The sequence below is a fragment of the Prionailurus bengalensis genome, chromosome D2 (genome assembly GCF_016509475.1).
Source record: "Prionailurus bengalensis isolate Pbe53 chromosome D2, Fcat_Pben_1.1_paternal_pri, whole genome shotgun sequence".
NCBI classification, from domain to species: domain Eukaryota; kingdom Metazoa; phylum Chordata; class Mammalia; order Carnivora; family Felidae; genus Prionailurus; species Prionailurus bengalensis.
The window spans coordinates 75,387,213-75,411,215 of NC_057351.1; the positions used below are offsets into that span (position 1 = coordinate 75,387,213).

Consider the following 24,003-nt stretch of genomic DNA (forward strand, 5'->3'; position numbering starts at 1 on the left):
TTGGAGACCTTTGCCACAGAGCTCTTGGCAGGGATGATCTTGGGAGTCCAAGAACGTTTTGAAACAAGAAAAATGGTCTTGACCCCCCCCAACATTCTCACGTCCCCACATTCTCACACCCCCAATATTCTCACCCCCCGACAATCTCACCCCCCCAACATTCTCACACCCCGACATTCTCACACCCCAACACTCTGACATCCCAACATTCTCACCCCCCCAACATTCCCACCCGCCAAAATTCTCACTCCCCCAACATTCTCACACCCCAACATTCCCACCCCCCAACATTCTCACCCCCCCAACATTCTCACCCCCCAACATTCTCACCCCCTCAACATTCTCACCCCCCCAACATTCTCACCCCCCAACATTCTCACCCCCTCAACATTCTCACCCCCCCAACATTCTCACCCCCCAACATTCTCACCCCCTCAACATTCTCACCCCCCCAACATTCTCACCCTCCAACATTCTCACCACATCAACATTCTCACACCCCCAACATTCTCACCCCCTCGACATTCTCTCCCCCACAACATTCTCAACTCCCCAACATTCTCACACCCCCAGCATTCTCACCCCCAACATTCTCACACACCCCAACATTCCCAACCCCCAACATTCTCACCCCTGAACATTCTCACACCCCAAAATTCCCACCCCCAACATTCTTACCCCCTCAACATTCTCACACACCCCAACATTCCCACCCCCCAATATTCTCACCCCCTGAACATTCTCACCCCCCCAACATTCTCACACCCCAACATTCTCACCCCCCACAACATTCTCACACCCCCAACACTCACACCCCAATATTCTCACCCCCTCAACATTCTCACCCCCCACAACATTCTCACCCCCCAACATTCTCACACCCCAACATTCTCACACCCCCAACATTCTCACCCCCTCAACATTCTCACACACCCCAACATTCCCACCCCCCAATATTCTCACCCCCTGAACATTCTCACCCCCCCAACATTCTAACCCCCCCAACATTCTCACCCCCTCAACATTCTCACCCCCCACAACATTCTCACCCCCCCAACATTCTCACCCCCTCAACATTCTCACCCCCCACAACATTCCCACCGCCCAACATTCTCACCCCCCACAACATTCTCACACCCTCAACACTCACACCCCAATATTCTCACCCCCTCAACATTCTCACCCCCCCAACATTCTCACCCCCCACAACATTCTCACCCCCCCAACATTCCCACCGCCCAACATTCTCACCCCCCAACATTCTCACCCCCTCAACATTCTCACACCCCACAACATTCTCACCCCCCCAACATTCTCACCCCCCCAACATTCTCACCCCCTCAACATTCTCACCCCCCACAACATTCTCACCCCCCCAACATTCTCACCCCCTCAACATTCTCACCCCCTCAACATTCTCACCCCCCACAACATTCCCACCGCCCAACATTCTCACCCCCCACAACATTCTCACACCCTCAACACTCACACCCCAATATTCTCACCCCCTCAACATTCTCACCCCCCCAACATTCTCACCCCCCCCAACATTCTCCCCATTTAGGCTTTTGTTTTGTTTTCATTCAAGTGAAAAGAGAAAAAAATTCCCTTTGGGTTGAAAAAAGAAATCCCCACTTGATGGCTTTTCTCTTAAAACAAAAAGAAAGGCGGTCCTCCAAGCTCTGGCCCTTATTCTCGGAGGAAGAGAACCACAGCGCTTCCCTGGCTTCCACCACTTGGACCACTTGCCGTGGCCTCTCCATGGGTTTGGGCTCTGGCCCTAGGTCGCCAGCTATCTTTCCAACCCTGTGGCTGCTGGCTTACTGAGAGGGTGGCTCTTGCCCTTATTTGGAACGGTTAATACATCAAAGAACGCCAATTAAATAAGAGCAACAAAGTATTTGTGTTTATTTGTGATAAATAACCCCATACAAACGCATTATCACCTTGTGAGGCTTCCCCACTGGATTTGAACACATTAACCATTCCCCATGAGGACAGCTGCCAGCAGTTAAATAAACAAAGCCAGTTGGTGGAGAGTCGGATCCTCAATCCAGATGCTAATGGCTTAACTGAGTCGCACATGCTATCCTACTGGCTGTTCTTTTGCCCGTGGAAAGGACCTTCTAGTAAAACCAGACGCTGCTGCTGCCTCCCTACCCCAGTTGGATGGGGAGGGGCTTGTTATTATGAAGAGTGACTGTGTCATCAGAGAGAAGAGAGGAGGGACAGATGGAGACGGGCACACCTACAGCTGTGCTTTCTTGGGCTTATGACTCTGCTGGAGTTGGGGGACAAGGGGTTGCCTTCCCCAAGGGGGCCCGCCCTCTACAATTCTCTGCCCCAGTTCTACAGCCGGCGCTGTGTTCTCAGTAACTTCTCCTCCCTAATTCCCAGGCCCCGCTCTGCCTTCAGGGCATCCCAGAGCATCCTGAGACCTCCGGGTGTTCCCAGCCCTAGAGGGGTCTGTCACCACACCAGCCAGAAGTATTCTCCGCCCCTGGTGTGGTCAGTGTGTGGATAGGAGCCAGGGCTGGCCCTTGCCTGACCCCTTCCCAGTCATCTCCAGGTCGGGAAGATGCCTATGGCAACAGCGGCATTTGTTTTACATACTGGGAGGAAGGAAATTAGTCCAAGACTGTCTGGATCCAGAAAGAGACCAGACAGCCTGAGCCAAGAGATGGGAAGGAAACACGGCAAGAAGTCAACCCAGACGCCATGCCCTGGTGCTGAGAGTGCCCACACTCACATGCTTGTCCTCTTCCTCTTTCAGAGATTTGAAACCCGAAAATATCCTGCTAGATGATTATGGTAAGTTGGGGAGCCGCTTGGGAAACCCCTTTCCTGCTCTGTAGCCAAGGAGAGCATCATAATCCAAAAGGAGCAGGGGGCCTTCCTGCAGAGACTCTCAGAGGCACGACCCTGGGACTGGGGGAGAGCAGTGGGCAAAGAGGGAGAGCACCCACTCCCTCTCCCCAATCCTGGGTACCCAGGGCAGGCAGTGGGCATGGTGAAGCAGCGGTGTGGCTTGGCCAAAAGAGAGACAGAGAGACGGAGAGCACTGACTGAGGAGTCCAGAATTTCAGAGATCCTGGGCAAGTACTTCACTCTCACACAACTTCCTGGTACCCCATCTCCCTTGCTGGTGAAATGGAAACATGGGCCCTGTTCTGCCTACTTCAGAGGGTGGGGTGGAGGTGAGGCTCCAATAAAATAGCTTAAAAGGCAATTGTTTCACCAGCTATAGCCAGCTCTAAATGTGTTAGGCATTATCTGTGCATTATCATTGTTGTTTTCCTGTGTGTGTGTGTGTGTGTGTGTGTGTGTGCGCGCGCGCGCGCACATGCATATGCACACATGTACACACCCACAGGTAACATGTTTAGCCCCTCACACCTGGGGAATGGTGTTCACATCTGTTATCAGACTAGATGTTCCCACTTCTGCAGAGGGGGCAGGGCCAGCATCCCTGTGCCCATATTATAGATGACAAGATTGAGGCTTAGAGGAGCCAACAAGCCAAGGTCACCCAGCAATCAGTGGCGAGCTGAGACCAGCATGCCTCAGATGCCAGGCAGCCTCCGGCAGGGGGAGGGAGAAAGGGAGGCAGGTCATTGGTGACTTGGAGAGAGGTTTGAGTGGGGAAGTGGGCAGAGGGCCCAGGGCCTGCGCCCTTCTTGGATGAGCCCAGGGCCCACTGGGGTTCTTGTCCACACTGGGGTTCTTCTGCTGCTCTCAGAACCATGCCCACCACTGATCTGCAGCCTGATAGCTGGAACCTGTGTGCTCTCTTCTCCCCTCCCCACCTTCATCAGGGCTGCTGAGCCAGGGAGTTTGCACCCCTCTGGCCTGGTGGGGAGTCCCTGACACTGGACGTCACTGGGGTCCGGGCTGTGGGGCCCTGGTGTGGCCATGACCCTGCCTCAGTGGGCCGCCAAGCAAGACAGAGCTGTAAGCGCTGTGTCATCTTGGCCTTTGGAGGGGAGTCCTGGATTCCATTTCATCTCAGTCTCCCCATGGCCTGGATGACTTCACTCTTGTCTCTCCAAAGGCAGAGTGCAAAGAACCTCCAAAGAGCAACAGGGAAGGACAGGGAGTTGCCTCCCGAATTGCTTTATAATTTTTCCCCTTAAGCAAACTGTAAAAGTTCAGGAAAATCTCACATTTTTCCCATGAAGCAATCATAGAATCAGGCCAAGGTCTTTTAAACTTGGTGATCTCAGCCTTCCAAGAAGCCCATTAGGGCATTTTATGGGTAGGCTGGCCATCGTCCAGCCAAATCCAGACATCCTTTCCCGTCTTTATGTTTTCCTCCTGTAAAGTAATGATTTACCCACATCCTCTGACACCTGGATGCTCCCAAGGGTCTGCAGTCACCCTGAGGTGGCTGACTGGGATGCCCCTCTTGGGGACGAGAGCCTGTGTACCTTGACCAGGGGCAAGCAAGTCTCTGGACCGCCCAGGGTGGGCCATGTGTCCACTGACTGTCCCAGCGACCCGCTGACTCTGCTCTCCCCGCCTCAGGCCACATTCGGATTTCAGACCTGGGTCTGGCTGTGAAGATTCCCGACGGAGACCTGATCCGCGGCCGGGTGGGCACCGTGGGCTACATGGGTGAGTGTGGGCCCGGACCCTCCCTGAGCCCACCTCTTGGGCCTCCCTCCTCTATGCAGCTCTGATCAGAAGTGGAGCCACAGCAGGCAGTGGGAGGTCTTAGCTGGGGCGGGTGAAGCGTTGAGGCCCAGGGTTCATCTTGCCTAAACTGAGCATTCTGAGCCCCCCACCACAGCCCCACCTGCACCTCAAAGCCAAGCCACTCTCAGGATCAACAGTCAGTGCAGGCACGTGGTGCTGTTTGGGAGAGGCTAAACCCAAGTAGGGGTCTGGTGATTGGCAGGCAGCCTTTCAGGGGGCCCCTGAGAGGAGTGAGGCCACTAGGAAAGGCCCAGAAAGGAGAGGACTGCACCACCTGCTGTGTCACTAGGCATGATGCTAAGTGGAGACCAGCCTTAGCCTCCTTGCCCTGCCCCCCAGCCCCCCACCACAAGCCTACTCTAGGACCACTGTCCTAGGGGCTGCAGGGAAAAGACTGGAGCTACATCTGGTCCTCCTGAATCCCTCTCCAGTGATGGGCATCCCCTGGGCTTCCTCCTGCATGTACCTCACACACATGTCCACTTGTCCCAGGGGGTAGGAGGCTCCAGAAAGCTCTGGGTACTGAGGATCCTGCTGTCCTCCACTAAGCTCATGCCAGCAGCACTTGTACAGGATACTGTGTGTTGTCTCTACTGCTAGAAGGTCCTTTTCAGGTTGCATGTTATTGGGGAACCTGTGTGTATCTATGTATATGTGGCTGTGTGTGTACCCATGCAAATGCGGATGGATGGATGGATGGATGGATGGAAGGAAGGAAAGAAGGATAGAGGGAAGGAAGGAAGGAAGGAAGGAAGGAAGGAAGGAAGGAAGGATAAATGGATAGAAGGAAGGAAGGAAGGATGGATGGATGGATGGATGGATGGATGGAAGAATGGAAGGATGAATGGATGGATGGAAGAATGGAAGGATAGATGGATGGATGGATGAGTGGATGGATGGAGAGATGGATGGATGGAAGGATAGATGGATGGATAGAAGGCTGGAAGGATGGATGGAAGGAAGGAAGGATGGATGGATGGATGGATGGATGGAAGAATGGAAGGATGGATGGATGGGTGGATGGATAGAAGGATGGATGGATGGATGGAAAGAAGGAAAGATGGATGGAAGGAAGGAAGGAAGGATCGATGGATGGATGGATGGATGGATAGAAGGAAGTATGGGTGAATGGAAGGGTGGATGGATGGATGGATGGATGGAAGAATGGAAGGATGGATGGATGGATGGATGGATGGGTGGATGGATGGAAGGAAGGATGGATGGAAGGATAGATGGATGGATGGAAGGAAGGAAAGATGGATGGAAGGAAGGATGGATGGATGGATGGATGGATAGGTAGATGGATGGAACAATGATGGATGGATGGATGGATGGATAGGTGGATGGATGGATGGATGTGTGGATGGATGGAAGGAAGGAAGGATGGATGAAAGGAAGGAAGGATAGGGGCGCCTGGGTGGCGCAGTCGGTTGAGCGTCCGACTTCAGCCAGGTCACGATCTCGCGGTCCGTGAGTTCGAGCCCCGCGTCGGGCTCTGGGCTGATGGCTCGGAGCCTGGAGCCTGTTTCCGATTCTGTGTCTCCCTCTCTCTCTCTGCCCCTCCCCCGTTCATGCTCTGTCTCTCTCTGTCCCAAAAATAAATAAAAAATAAAAAATAAAAAAAAAAAAGGAAGGAAGGATAGAAGGATGGATGGATATAAGGAAGGAAGGATGGATGGATGGATGGATCTGCACACCTTTGTGTACCTGTATGTCTGTCTCGCACAGAGTGCTGCCTGCCTCCATCTGCAGGGCCTCTGTTATACGTGTTATCCAGCACATGTGTGGATGCATTTGCCTCTGGATCCTTGTCACCTGCCTGAAGACATGAAACTTAACCTTTTTTGCACTTCTATGGTTAATCTAAAATTCATTTTATCAAAGTAGTGGGGAAGCCATAGTGAGAGGCTGTTTGAATTCCAGGTAAACTTAAAATCCGCTTTTCTTTGGGTGGACACACTTTCCTTCCTGACAATAAATATGTGTGCAGCACCTACCCTGTGCCAGATGTCATACCTGTTACTGGGACACAGCAGTGAATAAGGCAGCTCAGATTCTAGTCGGGGAGACATGAAGGGAACAGGCCATTTCCATCCACTGTGATCAAGCTTCTGAAGCCAGAAGCACAGAGGAGAGCAGTCAGGGTGGGCTTCCTGGAAGAGATGCTATTTATGGCATTTGGTGAGTAGGAGTCAGCAGGGGAAGCGTGTCCTTGCCATGAAGCTTCAGGCGTTCTGTGAGCAACACCATCACTCGTGGATGCAGTTGGTGTGAGTCACAACCCTGGCCCCGTGTGCCCTGACTCTGCCCTGCCGCCAGCTCTCTCTTACCTCCCCTCACTCCCCCCCTCTACCCCCAGCCCCAGAGGTCCTGAACAACCAGAGATACGGCCTGAGCCCTGACTACTGGGGTCTGGGCTGCCTCATCTATGAGATGATCGAGGGCCAGTCGCCATTCCGGGGCCGCAAAGAGAAGGTGAAGCGGGAGGAAGTGGACCGCCGCGTCCTGGAGACGGAGGAGGTGTACTCTTCAAAGTTCTCTGAGGAGGCCAAGTCCATCTGCAAAATGGTGAGCTCCTGGTGGGCCAGACGCTGCCCGCGGGCTGGCTGTCCAGTGGTGTCTCCCCTCCTGCGCAAACAGGCTGACAGGGACAGGGTCAGGCACACTGGGGTAGGAGTAGTGGCAGCACCGAGCCAGAGGGACGAGCAGTCCTGGTCGTGGACCGGGGTGGTCAGCCACGGCTGCCAGGAGAAGGCCTGGGGTGCAGGCAGGGAGGCCCCATGACAGGGAAGGGGCTGGGCGAACTGCGGGAGACACTCAGATCCGGCGTTGTTAGGGCAAATCAACATCTTGGGAGAAAGGAGAGGGTCCCAACTGGTTCCCCAAGACACAAAGGGACCCTCGACCTTGGCGCCCTACAGCCTCAAACTCTGGATCCCCAGGCACTGACTGAGGCCAGCAGGTGCAATGCAGGTGCTGGGGTGGTGATATTTTCAGTCTTTGAACATCTTACAATAGAGTTTTCCTTCCACTCTATGGAATGCTGGCCACACTAGCTTAGGTCCTGCATGACAGCAATCTAAGGACCGTGGGACTTCATCGTCCATGCGGAGGGTGAGGATGGGGAGCACCGTTTAGACAAGCTGGGTGGGCAGGATCAGACTGGGGCTAGGAAGCCTGACAGAGGAAGTAGTGACCGGAGCCATCAAAAATGGAGCTGGGCAGGGGGTGGGGCACCTGGGTGGCTCAGTCGGTTAAGTGACCAAGTTCGGGTCAGGTTATGATCTCACAGTTCGTGGGTTCAAGCCCCGTGTCAGGCTCTGTGCTGATGGCTCAGAGCCTAGAGCCTGCTTCAGATTCTGTCGTCCTCTCTCTGCCCCTCCCCCACCCTCTCTCTCAAAGACAAACATTAAAAAAAAATTTTTTTTTTGAAGTGGGGCTGGGAGAGAGTCCACCCCTGGCTGCTGCCCCTCCCCCCCAGCCCAAGTGGGCTCACCCTGGCCAGAGGCTTTGTGGGGGGAATGGCCCCACCTGGCTCTCAGGCTCCCAAGTTCTGCCTGTGTCCCCTTGGGGCCTCTCCCTCTGATGCAGGCCCAACTGTGCTGCACCCCCACCCCAGGCAGCTGCCCTCCAGTGCCAGCCACGCATGGACAGGAGGGCCTGGATGCCCCACTCCGGGTACCCATGAGCCCTCAGACTTCCTCTCCCTGGAGCGCTGCTGCACCTGGAATAGCAGACAGCAGGGGTGAGGCTGCCCTCCCTGCCACCTCTCTGACTCGTGTGTATAAACCACGAGGCTGGAGTGTTTAGAACAGCAGGCCCGACATGCTGATTAAAGTAGTGAAGCTTCTGCTTCCAGAAAAGCCAAGGCCACACTGTTAGTGGCCCAGGGACTGTGTGGCATAGCTCCCCACCCTGAGGAGGACCCTCTCTGGAGCTATCCACTCACTGCTTGACCACTTCCTCTTACCGGCTTCAGTCTGACGTCACAGAGCCATGGGAAGAAGGATTTGGGGCAAGATCTGCCATTTGAGCACTTCCAAAAAAGAGGACCCATAGATCTGCCATAGACATGTGTGGGAGTCACTGAAGGAGGCTTGCAGACACACACCCAAACCATGTGGCCTGTGGGCTGGCCCGTAGCCGGGCACTTGCCTGCACCCCTGGGCCTCCCAGAAACCCAAGGAGTCACGGCAGCCAGAGTTGGGGTGGGGGACAGAAGTCAGGTAGGTGGAAATGTGGGACCCTAAGGACATTTGAAAACTGGGGTAGGAGACCCGCCAATATTTGGCTTAGACGCAAGGTGTCTGTCCGGTGGGGCCAAACTGGGCGAAGGATAGAAGAAGGAAGTCATCAGCCATGGTCAGAGCATCACCAAATATCCCAGGTCAGGGTCGGGGACTCAGAGAACCAGAGCAACCCCAGCAGGACACAGGACATGCTGGGAGGACGGAGAGGCAGAGAGGCTCCGGCCCGCTGTCTGGGTGCCTGTCCGGGCACCAGGACTAGGGGCACTGCTGGCCCTCTGCTGCCCCCTGGTGGCTAATGCGGGAAAGGCGGTGGCTGAGCCTGGGACTCTGAGTGGACCTTGGCCAATGGCTTTCAAAGGTCGAGCCAGTGTCCCCTCATCTTTCTCTGCTGGAAGAACTGACAAAGCCCTCTGGTCTTGCTTCATCTTCTTAAAAATGACCATAGGGTCATGGGATTCTGGCCTTGGGCTTCCTGGCCACCCCTCCCCACAGCCTGTCCGGTCTGGCAGTCAGGCTGGCCCTGTCGCCTCCAAGAGGTGCCAGCTCAGGACACAGCAGGGCCTGTCTGTGAGGAAACCATGAAGGCTTGGGGCACACTGGACTGTTTCTAGACCCTGGCAGCTCCAGCCCTGCCTGCCCAAGAAGGCCACTCCACAGACTGCAGGGAGGCTGGTCCCTGGCCGCCTGTTCCTTCCCTGATTCCACCCTGGTGCCACAAGACCCTCTCCACTGCCCCCTGGGGTCCAGAAAGTTCATACGTGTCAGTGCCCTGTCCGCTGGTCCGGTGCCTAGGCCCAGACCTCAGCCCCACCTCTGTAGGTCCCTGCTGAGTTCCAGAACTGGCCCTGACCTCCTCACAGGACCCTCCCTCTGGCCCTTCAGCCACCTCAGCCTTGATCAGCCTTCCAGCCCATCTCTTCTCCTCCTTCAGGAAGCCCTCTCTGCCTGCCCCACTTGCCCAGCTCACACCACCTCTCCCTCTCACTTCTGGTGTATACCTGATACCAGGGCTGCAATCAGGTAGCACATAGACGGGTGTTCAGCCTGCACGGTGTTTTAGAAAGAGGTGGATGGCAGGCTAATTGCCAAGATTTCAAGCAGGAGAGATTTCACATGAGAACCTGGACTTTCGGCCCTGGGCACAAGCCAACACTCCTGGAGAACTGATGGGCGGCCTGGCACAGCCCTCCCAGCCCACCTCGCCTTTATTGTCCTTGTTCGTGTTTCTGGCTGGCTGGCCCTGCAGGCTCTGGGGTCTACAGCTGGGAGGACCAGCCTCTACGCAGGGAGCCTTGCCTCTCTGGGACTTCTCAGAACAGGGAGGAGCCCTGGCCCAGCAGAGCCTGATTCCTGGAGCCTTTGTGGAACTGCAAAGCCTCTGGAGAAGACAAGCTAAAGTCCCGAGGCACCGGCTCACTGGGCAAAACATGCCTGGGTGATCGGTGGACCAGAGGTTGACATAGTGATTCTCACAGCTTAAGTCTTTTCTTTTCTTTTTTTTTTTTTTCAACGTTTATTTATTTTTTTGGGACAGAGAGAGACAGAGCATGAACGGGGGAGGGGCAGAGAGAGAGGGAGACACAGAATCGGAAACAGGCTCCAGGCTCTGAGCCATCAGCCCAGAGCCCGACGCGGGGCTCGAACTCACGGACCGCGAGATCGTGACCTGGCTGAAGTCGGACGCTTAACCGACTGCGCCACCCAGGCGCCCCATCTTAAGTCTTTTCTAGGCTGTGACCTGGTGTTTGCCCAGGTGCCGCCTTTGAGTCCTCTGTTTGAAGGGAAATGGGAAGGGAATGGCTCCTGCAAGCCTCCGCCTCTAGACCATGAACCTCAGGAGGCCCGCGTGCCCACTGGCCCACCACCGCAACCCCAGCCCCCACAGCCAGCTGCAAATGTGCATGGGAGGAGAGCACACACAGGGTGCCAGCATATTGGAGAGAGAATGGCCTGAGGTCAGGCCATCCACTCTGATTCTGGTCTCAGAGCAAACAGATGCCCGGGGGTCAGCTGGTAGTCCTCCAGCATCACAGCCTGCCCTTCCCAGCCCCCTCCCAGCTCTGCCCCCCACTCTCCTGCCGCCCCGCCCCCCCACCCCCCCCACCTCGTTCATACCTTTACCGTCTGGCCTGGCTGACTGCTTCTGCAGCCTCTTCCTGCCCTATGAACCTCCCCACCTGTGGCTTCTGAGAAGGACACTCCTCTACCCTGACCAGCATTCTCTCCAGCCAGTTCACCCTGGCCCATCCCCCGCCCCTTCATCCTTCACCCAGACTCAAAGACAGGTGTTCCCCAAGGCTGCCCTCAGGTCTCCACCACCCGCTTTTGCCAGCCGATGCCTTCCCCACCTCTCCACTCCTGGAAAGCCTGTAGCAAATGCCCTTTCCCTGCAAAGCTTCCCCGTCCCCCCAGCTGGCAGCCAGGTCGTGTTCCTCTGCCATCATGGTGTCGTACCTGTATTGGCCCTGATGGGTCCTCTGAACGTGGCCTTGCTGAGGCCAGGTACTCCGTGCCCGTCGCTGGTCTCTGCACAGAGGTTTGTGCCAACTAGATACCTATCTACAGGGTACTCGGGCGTTGAGTAGACGAATGAGTGAGACCTGCAGAGACCATCCGTGCCCTTTGTAGCTTGCCTGTAGCAGAAGAAGTAACACAGTGCCACAGACATGGGTGGTGCCCAGTGTGCCGCAGGGTCGGTGTACTGCTGTGGGGAGGGCAGGCAGGACCCCCCGCCCTCCTGCAGCCTCCAGGCATCTAAGCACGCTGCAAGGCCCGGGCAGGCCAAGGCAGTGTCCACTGGGTATCTGGAGGCGGCTCGGGCCCCGCAGAGGCTGGAGGAGGACGTGTGGGAGGCTGCGGGGTGCACCTGTGAAAGGAGATGATCACGGGGGCCTGAAGCCCCAAACCCCCTGTGGCCTTCAGCGGGAGGAAAGGCCCACCCAGCCATGACCTCTCACGGCTCTCTTGTCACAGCTGCTCACCAAAGATGCAAAACAGAGACTGGGCTGCCAGGAGGAGGGGGCTGCTGAGGTCAAGAGACACCCCTTCTTCAGGAACATGAACTTCAAGCGCTTAGAAGCCGGGATGTTGGACCCTCCCTTCATTCCAGATGTGAGTTGCCTCCCCGGCCCAGGCTGCACCTGGTGCACAGACTCACGACTTCAACTTAGTGAATGTCCACACTGGGCCCTGGGAGGCCACCCCGACTGACCTTGAACTCCTAGAGGGCAGGGCCAGTGGGCAAGTGAGAACAGTGGATGTTAGTGCTCTAACAGCCACAGCTCATGGTTCCGGTGCCCAGCTGCATGGTGGGCGCTTACATCAGCCCCACGGCATAGGTTTTTCTAGTGTCCCCACTTTGCAGGTGCGAAGACTGAGGCCAACAGGGGATATGTGACTTTCCCAGAGTTCCTAAGCATCACAGCTGGGAGCCCAGCCCAGGCCTGTCCAGCTGCAGAGCCTGGGTGCCCGGTAGTGAGAGAAGTGCCTGGAGGTTGTCCCTGGGCCATATGTCTCTCTGGCCCTGGGTCCCCAGCATCAGTTCTCTCTGTGGGGGACAGGCTGGAGGCCCCAGCTGGGGCAGCCCTCATTTGGACAGAGATGCCCGGAAACACTTCCATCATCCTGATCCTGTGGGCTTTGGGGAACAAGAAAATCTGCTGGGGCTGTGGGGATCCCCAGGGGCGGCGAGGAACGTGAGGTCAGAGAGGGCAGGTTCAGTCTCCCCACCGTGGCCCCAGCCTGGAGAGTGGGGAGGCCTGCAGCCGGCCTAAGGCCAATGGCGGGAAGGAGCCCCTTGGCAGATCTGAGAGGGAGCAGCACCGGTCCCCTGCCGGGTGCCCCCTGCCCCCCATCAGAACCTGAGGCTGGGGGCACCGGGCCTGGGGCGGGACCCTGTGTGACCGAGCCCTCTGCCCGCAGCCCCGTGCCGTCTACTGCAAGGACGTGCTAGACATCGAGCAGTTCTCCACCGTGAAGGGCGTCAACCTGGACCACACGGATGACGATTTCTACTCCAAGTTCTCCACGGGCTCCGTGCCCATCCCGTGGCAGAGTGAGGTGAGCAGGGCGGTGGCCACATGCACCCTGAAGGGGGCCGCCGGGTCGAGGGCGCCAGGCCTGGCCCAGGGCACCGTTGGCGTGGGGTCAGAAGAGGAATAGGAGGTGAGATGGACACGGCCGTCTTTGCCGGCTGTCTCGGGAAGTGTGGCTGGGAGAGAGGAGGAAAACAGGACTGTGGCTGGACGCACGGGTGGGAATGAGCTGGGGGAGTCGGTGCTGCTTCTAATGGGTTGGAAATGGTGGGGCAGGGGAGGGGGCGCTGGCAGGGGGAAGGGCCCGGAGCAGGTGGGTGGCCTGGGCTTGTGGGGGGGGGCGTAGGGGGGGATGGGGTGTGGGCTTGGTAGCTGGATGATGAGCACACCCTTGCGGCCAGCCGGCAGGGGAGAGGCAGTGGCAGGTGAGGAGCGGCCTGGGCCCGGGGCCCCTGAAGGATGCAGGGCAGGGGGAGGACCTGTTGGAAGCCGGCTCCGGGCAGGGTGGTGGCCCGGCCTCCGGGGCTCCTGTCCACCTAAGATGATGAACACAGCTGCTCACGCCACCTGTGGTTTGCACCCCTTCCCCAGATGATAGAAACCGAGTGCTTTAAGGAGCTGAACGTGTTTGGACCTAACGGTACCCTCTCGCCGGACCTGAATAGGAGTCACCCTCCAGAACCGCCAAAGAAAGGGCTGCTCCAGAGGATCTTCAAGCGTCAGGTGAGGGATGCCCCCACCATGGCCGGCTGTCCTGGCATTGGCCCCGGGGACGCCCTGGGCCCAGGTACTTCCCTGAGACCAGAGCTGTGGCCTTCTCCCAGTAGCCTGTCCCAGCCCCTGAAGCCCACCGGCTGGGTAGAAGGGGCAGGGCCGGCCCAGAGCTCACCCTTCGCGAGGGTTTGTCAGCCTTGGCACCGTTGGCATTCTGGGTGAATTCTCTGTCGTGGGGGCCGTCGTGTGCAGTGAGGGATACCCAGCAGCCTCCCGGCGTCTCCCCGCCAGGAGCGCCCCACTCCCGCTGTGCAAGTCAAAAACGTCTCCAGACCTTGCCCAGTGTCTCTGGGGCGCAACCTCCCTGACGGAGAGCTAACTGCCCCATGTGGCCATCGTAAGGACTCCAGTTCTGCAGGTAACTGCTGAACGTGACAAAGAACGGGGAGAACAGGTGTGGGAGAGGAGGTCCCCACAGAGCCTCGTGGCTCCTGGGCTGGGGCCCCATACATGCCGGCTGTGCCCCCCAGCTGGCAGCCAGAGGACACTCTACCCCTTGGGAAGACGCATTTTTCCTCAGAGCCTGCCCCTGGATTAAGGGCTGGTGTGGGCCAGACAGAAGACGTGTCCCCACAGGCCTGTGAGTGAGAGGCCACTGAGGCCCCCACCTCATCCCCTCGTCCACCCTCCTGGCCTGGCCCCTGGAGGAGGCGTGGCCCCCCATTGCGCCCATGCCACAGCCTGGGAGGCTCCTGTGACTTATACTCCTCCCCGGCCCCCACCCCAAGGGAGCTGTGCCTCTCCCAGGAGGACGAAGAAGGAGAGGCTGTGAAGCTCTGGTCCCCAGGCCCCAGGAATCCCGGCTCCCCCACCCCCACCCCGCTAACAGGATGGGGTGGCTGTTTATGGCATTCTGGTGTGGACCAGCTCTGCACTGGCTGCTTTTTGAGAGCTTCTCCTAATTAAGCTCCACAAAAGCCCGGGCCTCCGTCCAACCATTCATTCATTCAGCCAATATGTATTGAGTGCCTACTGTGCGCTAGGCTGTTTTCTCAGGGCTGGGGATGCATCAGCAAGCCAAACTGGGATCCTTCCTTTGGGACATGCTGGTGCCATGTGAGCCCAGCGTGTGTACGATTAACCCACTTCACAGGTAGGGAAACTGAGGCTGAGGGGGTCAAGGAACTTGCCCACAGTCACAAGGCCAGTGAGCCCCTGCGAAGGATCTGGGGTTAATGGCGGGGAGCACGGATCAGACACGTGGAGAGAAAATGCAGACTGATGCCAAGTTTGGGGTTTTATCTAAAAGCTTCATGTGAGTTTCACATCCTGTTCCAAAATATACTCACGTTCATATACTATAAAAATATAATTTTTAAATGCTTCCACCAAGGAAAATGGAAGTTCCCGAAAGAAAGGAACCTGTCTCCTCCCACATGGCTGAGTCCCCAGGTCCTGGGACAGGCATTTGCTGTGGAGACTCCCCGACTTGGGGTTCAAATCTGGCCCTGACTCTTCCTGCTACTTGGGTGGCACTGTACCGCCCCTGTCCCAGCCTTTGTGTGCCCGTCTCAAAGGTCAGTGCCCAGAGCAGGGAAGAAGGAAGTGGAGGTCAGCGGCCCTCTGCACAGCGCCCAGCACTACCACCGGGGAAGCAGATGGCCCGGGTCTCTCTCCTCCTCCCTGCAGGTGTGGGGGACCCGCACCCACGGGTATGCCAAGAGGGTGCCAGGGGCACCAAAACAAGCAGCCTGTGGTTCTCGGGCCAGGCACTCGCTCAGGCCCTCTCTGCACACAGCCTGGCCCTGTGGAGAAGCAACTCTTCCCCTACACTACAGGCAGGGCAGCCAAGACATTTAATAACTCACCCAAGGCCACTCAGCTAAGTGGCAGGTGTCAGGCTCAAACCCACGGCAGTTTAACCTTGGGCCTGCGGTACTTAGCCGCGTAGATGTTCTGGGAGGGGCCACCTTCTCCCTCCCTGCCTGGGATTTTCTTAATTCCATACCTCCCCCTGCCTTGAGGGGTGGCCTCTGACCCTGGGTCTGCGGCAGGTGGGGGCGGGGGGGGGGGGGGTGATGTACAAGGCAGCGGAAAAAAAGAGATGGTCAGCAAGCCCTGATCGTGGCCCTGTTTTCAGATTCAGAGGCCTCTCCTGTCCACTAGGACTAACTCTCAATCTCTCTCTCTCTCTCTCTCTCTCTCTCTCTCTCTCTCTCTCCTCCAGCATCAAAACAATTCCAAGAGTTCACCCAACCCCAAGACCAGTTTTAACCACCACATGAATTCAAACCACGTCAGTTCAAACTCCACGGGAAGCAGCTAGTTAGCACTCTGGCCTTGAAGTCCACGGTGGGACCAGCCCTAGACCCTTGTCCTTAGAAACAGAACTTACGGACAGGGGAGCCCTCCAGGAGCCGGGGACGGAGGCCGCTCACCCCCTCGACGCAGAGCCTCCAGGTTTCTCAAAGAGATTTCCACTCAGGTCTGTCTCCAGAGGTGGCCCTCAAGCCGAGGTGGAACATTGCAATAGAAATCCAATTGGATACGACGACTTGCACGTATTTTAATAGCGTCATACCTAGAACTGAATTTTGTCTTTATTATTTTTAAAGAAAAGTTTTGTAAATTTCTCTATTGTCTCAGTTTACATTTTGTATATTTGTATTTAAATGAAAGTCAGACTTTGAGGGTGTATATTTTCTGTGCAGCCACTGTTAAGCCATGTGTTTTAAGACATTTTAGAGTGGGGGGGTGGGGGTGGGGATTTACAACACAAAAAATGTGACCCAAGACTTCCAGAGCCTCAAATGAGAAAATGTCTTTATTAAATGTAGAAAAGGACTCACATTTCACCTTTAAAGGATCGGTTGTATCCATCTCTGTGACCTTTCCCTCACATTGATGTCACCGTGCTTGTGGCTGGTAACAATCCGAACTAAGTGCTCGAGACACAATTGGGACTTCGCCCCCCAGTCAGAATGTCCTCTGTGGGGTCTCCGGGGTCACCCGGGGCAGATGTGCACCTTTCCTTCAGAGGCACACGATGCCAGTGTTGCTTCCGCCTTGGCCTTCTCTTCCTTCTGGAACGTGGCCGGTACGCAGAACTGGGTCTCTTTCTTTCTCAGCAGGTTCTGACTGCTGAAACCGGTATGCTTTAAGAGGCTTGCCTTTGGGGACTTTTGTTTTATTCTATTTTTAAGAGAAGCATAGCGGTGATAAGGTGTAGTCATAGAACCCCAACTATCCCAAATCCTCACGGCCCAAGAAGCATCAGGGAGTGAGTGTCAATGGAATCATCCTGAATGAGTCCCTGGAGGGGGAGGGAGGCTTGCCCAGGGACTCCTGGCACATTCCTTAAGCGTTTACGGGACCACAGGGTCTGGAGAGCTTCCCAAGGCCCCACAGATTCACCGGCCCAGGCGGCATGGATGGAGTTCGCTCTCTAAGCAAATGGGATGCTCTAGGGGAGGGCCGGGACCCAAAGAGGCTCAAGGCCACTGTCCCTTCCTGGGAGGAGTGGGACAAAGGCAAGATGTAACGGGGCATCTCAAAACTTCAGGCACAAATAGCCCTCAGGAGGACTTGGTGGCTTTGCCAGACCAGGGTCTTCTGAAGGCAGTGTCCAGGCCCTCTGAGCACAGCCGTCCAGCAGCAAGGAGCCACCGGCCCCCTCCTGTTGCCTCCACAAGGTGACAAGAAGCAAATCCACCCTTGCCTCCCCCCCCACTCCAGAATAGGGTGAGTGGTTGACAGCCCTGCTCCCCTGCCTGGCTGCGTCTCCGGCGGCTGAGCCAGCCTCCTCCTTCTGACGGCAGCCGCCTGGCAGTCGCCAGGATTTCGCCCAGTGTGGAGCCTGCACTTCTGTCATCGGCATCTCCCATCAACATGCAGATTCCCGGGCTCCACCCCAAGCCTGTGGGATGGGATGCTTTAGAAGCAGGGCCCCAGAATCTGCATCTAAAGAAGTTCTCCAGAACATTCTGACGCACCCTCAAGGAAGGGCACGTGAGCCTTGGCTGCAGTGGGGCTTTGGATGTGACCCAAAACGATTTCTTTAGGTGACGCGGGCAGTGCGAAGCATGAGCTTTTAGGGAGGAGACAGTGGCGGGGCACGGCAGCCTCATGCCCCACGCCCGTGCTCTTGCCCCCAAACTGGAGCACGCCGCTGGAGAGGGGCTGCCTTCGGGACGGGTCATTTTAGGGCGTGTGACCGATAAGTGGGAGAGAAGCAACCGGTGGGCTTCCCTCGGGTCCTCTAATGCGCAGTATTTTCTTCAAGACCGGCTCTCGCCTCACGAGGCTGCTTCTGTTACTCTCCTGGGCTGCATACAAGACAAGTACAAACGGCCATACTCCGTTTCTGCCAAGGAAGTGGAAAGCCCCCTGGCCAGTATTTTAAGAGCCTCAAGATCTTGCTGACCCTCCTTTCTTAATGGAAAGGACAGTCATCTTCCTGGGACCATCACCAGCCCGCGCACCCACTCTCCTTCCTTCCTTGTGCCCCGTTCACAGCAACTCTGTGCTTCCCGGTGACCCGTGTAGAGAAGCCATCTCTTAATTCCTCAAAGCCCCACACTGGCCATTTGTAGGACCAGAATCGTCAAGAAACAAGAGGGAAAAACATCCATCGCTGTGTGTTTCTGCGTCGTGGGAGCTCAGACAATACGCACAGGCCTTTGTGGGACTCTTAAAACGACTGGAGTCTTCCTTCTCGTTCGCTGCCTGTCCCCACCCAGTGCCCATAGGACGTGGGGCCAGAGTCACCCGCCTTCCTGATCATCCTGTTCCTACTGCCCATTGTTTCCTATGAGAGAAGGGAAGTCCGTTTCAAACAATGCCTGAAAATCAGCCCTCCTTTCCACCAAGTCCAACAAGTAGGTCCTGCCCCCCACCCTCTCCCTAGCTTCTACTCCGACTTGTTTTCTGTAGCTGCATTTTTAAAAGGCATTTTTAAATTAAGGAGGGGGAACCCACTTTCGCACCCATCCACTTATCTGGGATGAGGCGTATTTGGGCAGTGAATGAATTTAATTTTTTTTTTTAAACTGCATTTGAGCTCTTCATAAGAAGGGCCTCTCTTTCTCCAAGCATGACATTTTTCTCACTGGACGCTCGCCGACCTCGTGCCTTTGAGGTGAGACGCAGGGCCTCGTAGAAGCATCTCTGCTTCTACTTTTCCGGAGACAAGCTGCTGCCCCCAGTGGGACGGGGTGGTCTCCGCCATGAGCACCACCACCAAGTGTCTATCGAGCCCCCAGGGGGGCTCCCATAATATCGCCCATAACCACACACACGCCTGACCCCTGCCTTCACAGAGGACGGCACCCTCCCCCGCCCCCCAAACGCACCACTCACTTTCTACTCTTTCTAGGCCGGGAACATCACTTTTTAAGCCATGAGGTCTTGAGGTCACTTGCACCGTTGCTAAGTGTTGCCGTGTCTGGAGCAGCCCCAGGCTTATTTCCTGAAATGCACTGTTCTTAGAGACTGGGGCTCCGAGGGGCAGGCAGCAGGGAGGCCGGCTGGGTGGAAGAGAGCAGGGTACCTCGGCTTGATGCACCCTTGACATGCACCGCTGCAAAGAATGGTGGTGAGTTCTGGGGACTCGTGTGGATGCCACCTTGGCCTCGAAGGCACAGCAGCATGCGGCCGCTTGCCCTTGAGCCTGGCAAGTCCCGACAATGCTGAGGGCATGCCCTCTGAGAAGCCAGGCTCTCCACGCCCGCTGTCGAAGCTCCTCGTTCTTCCACACCCCTGTCCTTTCCCGAAAGGTTCAGGGTGTCAGTTTCCCACGGACTCGACTGAGCTACTCAACTAGACCTCAATTCGGAGGGAACACGGCCGCCTCCTTGCACCTGGCGTCCAGGCCTTGCCAGAGGAAACAGGAGCCTCGCAGACAAGCAGAAGCCCACCGAGATGAAGTGCCACCCGGGTGACATCAGCTCTCCTCTTGGGCTGCTGTGGACTCCCCCGTCCGTGTGAGCACCTGCGTCCTTCCAAGGGCAACCTCGCCCGGTGTCCCCTGGCCTCATAACCCCACCCTCTGACACAGGACCTCCTAAACTTTACAGCCTTTGTTCCGAAGAAGGAGTGTGAAACCTCCGTGCATTTTGAAGGCACAGGGCTGAGACGTGACCAGCAGGGAACTCGCTTCTTTCTGTCACAACGGACCAGTGAAGCCTCGTCCCCGAGGCCCCTTCCCCTTCCCCCGGACCCCACCCCACGGGCTTTCACAACCAACCCGTCCAGCTGTCAAAGCCCAGAGGGGGCGGGTCAGAGCCTGCTCGGGTGCAGGGCAGGGTTCTCGGCTGGTCTTATGCTGGGGACGGTGGTTAAAACATTTGGAAACTTAGCTCTCCCCAGGACGGAAAGACGCTTCCTCAAAGAATCTAGATTATCGTTCCCCAGTCCATCAAGACGTCATTTTTGTAATAGATCAAAAGCAAATGTTCTCATTAGAAGAGCTTAGTGGCTGTTGGTAGCGTTAAAATAAATAATCCTTCTAGCATCCAAAGGTTTCTATTTTTTTTTTTTTCAGGGAAATTTAAACTTTGATGGTGAATGAAAATAGTTCCCTTTTGGAGGTCATTCCTGAAGATAACGGCTTTTGTTCTGTTCTGAATCTTTGTCCGTTCCGTCTCCTATGTCACTGTGCTGCTGTATCTAGATCGAACCACTGTTGTTTTTTTAAGAGAAATAAATTCCTTAATGAAAAGAGTATTTCTTTCTTTCTGCACACGGCTGTCACCGCTGAGATGCCAGCATCTGCTGCCACCGCGTCTTGATTAACCCTCTCCTTAGGCGGACAGCTCAGGCCCCGCTGAAGCTCTGGCCCACATACACCACCCCCCACCCCCCCCCCCCGACCGTGGGAGAGAGTCCACTGGGGGAAAGGGCATGCTCTGAGCCTCTGAACTGGGGGCCCCGTCACAGGGGGGCTGTTCCCTCGGGGTCCCCAGGGCTTTCTCTGGGACGTTCTCCAGAAGCCTCCACTGAGCCAGCCTCCCAGGCAGACAGAAGCCACCATCCTCCTGGGACACACGGCCTGAGGGAGAAACTCCCGGCCCACAGCACCCGCCCACCCCACCACTTACACCCCTCTGCCTGGCAACTTTGGTCCCTTCCCAAGCAGACGGGCAGGCTGGGGGCAGGTGGCTCCTTCCCTCACCTCCTGCACCCACTCAGGTCCCTTCCCTTCCTCCAGCTCCAGACAGCCATGGATTCAGTAATCAGGGGCACCGGAATGGTCTCCACCTTTGTTTCCAGGATAGGTTCAAAGTGGGCATCCCCAGGGCACCAAGGAACTTAAGGCCACTATCTCACTGGGAGGGGCATCCACAGGGTTTCAGGATCTAACTGCCCCCCTACCCCAGAGACTGTGAAGAGGAGGAAAGTCGGGGCCTCAGGAACAGGTTCTCAAGGTGCAGAGGGCCAGGACTCCTGGCACCACTTTGCTGCAGGCATAGGTCAGTTGCTGGGGGCCTCGCTCCGCTGTTTTGGGGGTGGGGGGAGCAGCAGGAAAGAGGCCCGTGCAGTTGGCTAGAGGGCGAATTCTCCTTCCTACTCAGCCATTCAGCAGGTGAATTCCTACTATATCCTCAACACTATCTCGGAACCAAATCAGATAAGGCCCCTGCCCTCCTGTACCTTGCATCCCAGGAGGACGTTGCCACCGCTGGTGGATCAACCAGAGGGCATGGGAGACAGGGCAGTGCCTCTCACACTTTGAGGAGCATAGACTCACCTGGGCGTTTTGAGAAAATACAGACTCTGATTCAGTAGGTCTGAGTCTGGGTCTGCATTTCTAACAAGCTCCCAGGAGAACCTGCTGGTCCAAGGACTGCCTTTGCGAAGAGGGGCCTAAACCCCAACATCAGGCCAAGGTCTGTAGTCAAATCAGGACCTACATTGCCATTGCTGTCCCTTTCTGGAACTGCATCCAGAAGTGTAGATGTCAGGGAGGCACCTGGGTGGCTCAGTCGGTTAAGCGACGGCCTCTTGACTTCTCAGTTCATGATCTCACAGTCATGAGATCGAGTCCTGCATCCTGCTCCACACTGGGCATGGAACCTGCTTAAGATTCTCTCTCTCCCTCCTTTTCTGCCCTCCCCCACTCACACATGATCTCTCCCTCTTTCTCAAAAAAAAAAAAAGAAGAAGTATAGATTTCTCATCAATACTCACATATGCACTACCCTTGAGGGGAGTTCATACTGTCTTCTCAAAGTCTGGCCCCTGGCCCAGTAGTGGCCACCACCCTGGGAACTTGGGAAAGAGGGCATTCTCCACCTCCACCCCAGATCTAACCAGAAGCTCGGAGGGCAGGAGCTGGTAGCAGGCCTGCCAGGTGATTCGGATGCACACTCAAGTTTGAGGATGGCTGATATACAGAGCGCTTTCCGCTCCTTGAAATCTCATTGAAACGCCCGACTGACAGATTCCTGCGAGGAAACGGCAGAGGCTCCGGTGGTTGAGACGCTCACCTGCAAACGGGAAATGGTGTGGAGACGTGTTTGCCTTTGTTCTTTAAAACTAGGAGCAAGGTGGGGCGCCTGGGTGGCGCAGTCGGTTAAGCGTCCGACTTCAGCCAGGTCACGATCTCGCGGTCCATGAGTTCGAGCCCCACGTGGGGCTCTGGGCTGATGGCTCAGAGCCTGGAGCCTGTTTCCGATTCTGTGTCTCCCTCTCTCTCTGCCCCTCCCCCCGTTCATGCTCTGTCTCTCTCTGTCCCAAAAATAAATAAACGTTGAAAATAAAAAATTTAAAAAAAAACTAGGAGCAAGGAGGGACGCCTGGGTGCCTCGGTCGGTGAGGCGTCCGACTTGAGCTCAGATCATGATCCCGTGGGTCGTGACCTCAAGCTCCGTGTCGGGCTCTCTGCTGTCGGCACAGAGCTTGCTTCATTACAGTTTTGTTTTTTCTATTTATTTATTTATTTATTTTTTTTTTTGAGGGAGAGAGAATTCAAAGCAGGCTCCGGGCTGACAGCATAGAGCCCAATGTGAGGCTTGAGCTTGAACTCACGAACCAGGAGATGACCAGATGACGACTTGAGCCAAAGTCAGACGCTCAACTGACTGAGCCACCTGCGTGCCCCACAGAGCCTGCTTCAGATCCTCTATCCCCCTCTCGTGAGCTCTCTCTCTCTCAAAAATCAACATTTTTTTTTAAAAATGGGAGCAAGAGGGGGCACCAGCGTGGCTAAGTCAGTGAAGTGGCCGACTTTGGTTCAGGTCATGATCTCCCAGCTTGTGAGTTTGAGTCCCACATCAGGCTCACTGCTGTCAGCCTGTCAGTACAGAACCTGGAGCCTGCTTTGGGTTCTGTGTCTCCCTCTCTCTCGGCTCCTCCTCTGCTGGCACTCTGTCTCTGTCTCTGTCTCCCTCTTTCTGTCAAAAAATAAATAAATAAATAAACATTAAAAAATTTTTTTAAAATGGGGTGCCTGGGTGGCTCAGTCGGTTGAGCATCTGACTTTGGCTCAGGTCATGATCTTCTGGTTCATAAGTTTGAGCCCCGTGTCAGACTCTGTGCTGACAGCTCAGAGCCTGGAGCCTGCTTCGGGTTCTGTGTCTCCCTCCCTCTCTGCCCCTCCCCCACTCACACATGTGCTCTCTCTCTCTCTCTCACCACTAGACATTAAAAAATTTTTCAATAAATAAAAATAAAAATGGGAGCAAGGATACAACAACATACATTGTTGTCATATTGCCGTATGTTTTTAAAAATGAAAGGATAAGGCAAAATTGAAAAAAAAAATTATACAGAGAGGTGGCCAACAGGCGGACAGGCGGAGGGGGTAGATATAGAAACCAGACTTCGCTGAATGTGTCTTGTCTTGTAGATTTGACTTTGGAAGCAAGTATCAAATGGAAAACAAATCTGGATTTAGTCAGGAGAGACTTTTATTCGAAAGGAACCATTGCAACAGTGGGTAGGGATAGCATAGAGGAGAAGATACTTTGACCCTACAATCTGCAAGGTCTCAAGTCTCAGGTGAATAGGGGTTTGCTTTACGGAGAGGAGCAAACAAGGTTCCTCATATCCCACTTGCCCACACCCAGATCTTTCTAGAAGAGAATGCCGGAGGCCAACCTATTGTCAGAAGGGGCTGTATGCTGACAGCCATATTGGGTGAATATGGGCCAAAGTTCAGGGTCCCGGAGCAAGGGGAGAGACTGAACCAAAGTTTGGTTACCAAGCACTTTGTTCTGATGAATCAATCAGGACTGATCAGACGGTCCAGCTAATCATTTATGAGGCAAAGGATGGGGATTTGGAGGGCCCAAGTCATAGTCAAACAAGTG

At 55.7% G+C, this 24,003-nt stretch overlaps 1 protein-coding gene across 1 annotated transcript in view; it reads left to right on the top strand.

The window, feature by feature from the left end:
- Positions 1 to 20,411, top strand: part of GRK5 (G protein-coupled receptor kinase 5) — a 217,969-nt gene extending 197,558 nt beyond the window's left edge. Inside the window, exons 10-16 of the mRNA XM_043597688.1 lie at positions 2,774 to 2,811; positions 4,525 to 4,614; positions 7,055 to 7,263; positions 11,919 to 12,056; positions 12,867 to 13,004; positions 13,571 to 13,702; positions 15,921 to 20,411. Coding sequence (XP_043453623.1) covers positions 2,774 to 2,811; positions 4,525 to 4,614; positions 7,055 to 7,263; positions 11,919 to 12,056; positions 12,867 to 13,004; positions 13,571 to 13,702; positions 15,921 to 16,019 — 844 coding nt within the window. The 3' untranslated portion in view covers positions 16,020 to 20,411. The remainder of the gene's footprint in view (positions 1 to 2,773; positions 2,812 to 4,524; positions 4,615 to 7,054; positions 7,264 to 11,918; positions 12,057 to 12,866; positions 13,005 to 13,570; positions 13,703 to 15,920) is intronic.
- The last annotated feature ends 3,592 nt before the right edge of the window (positions 20,412 to 24,003 follow it).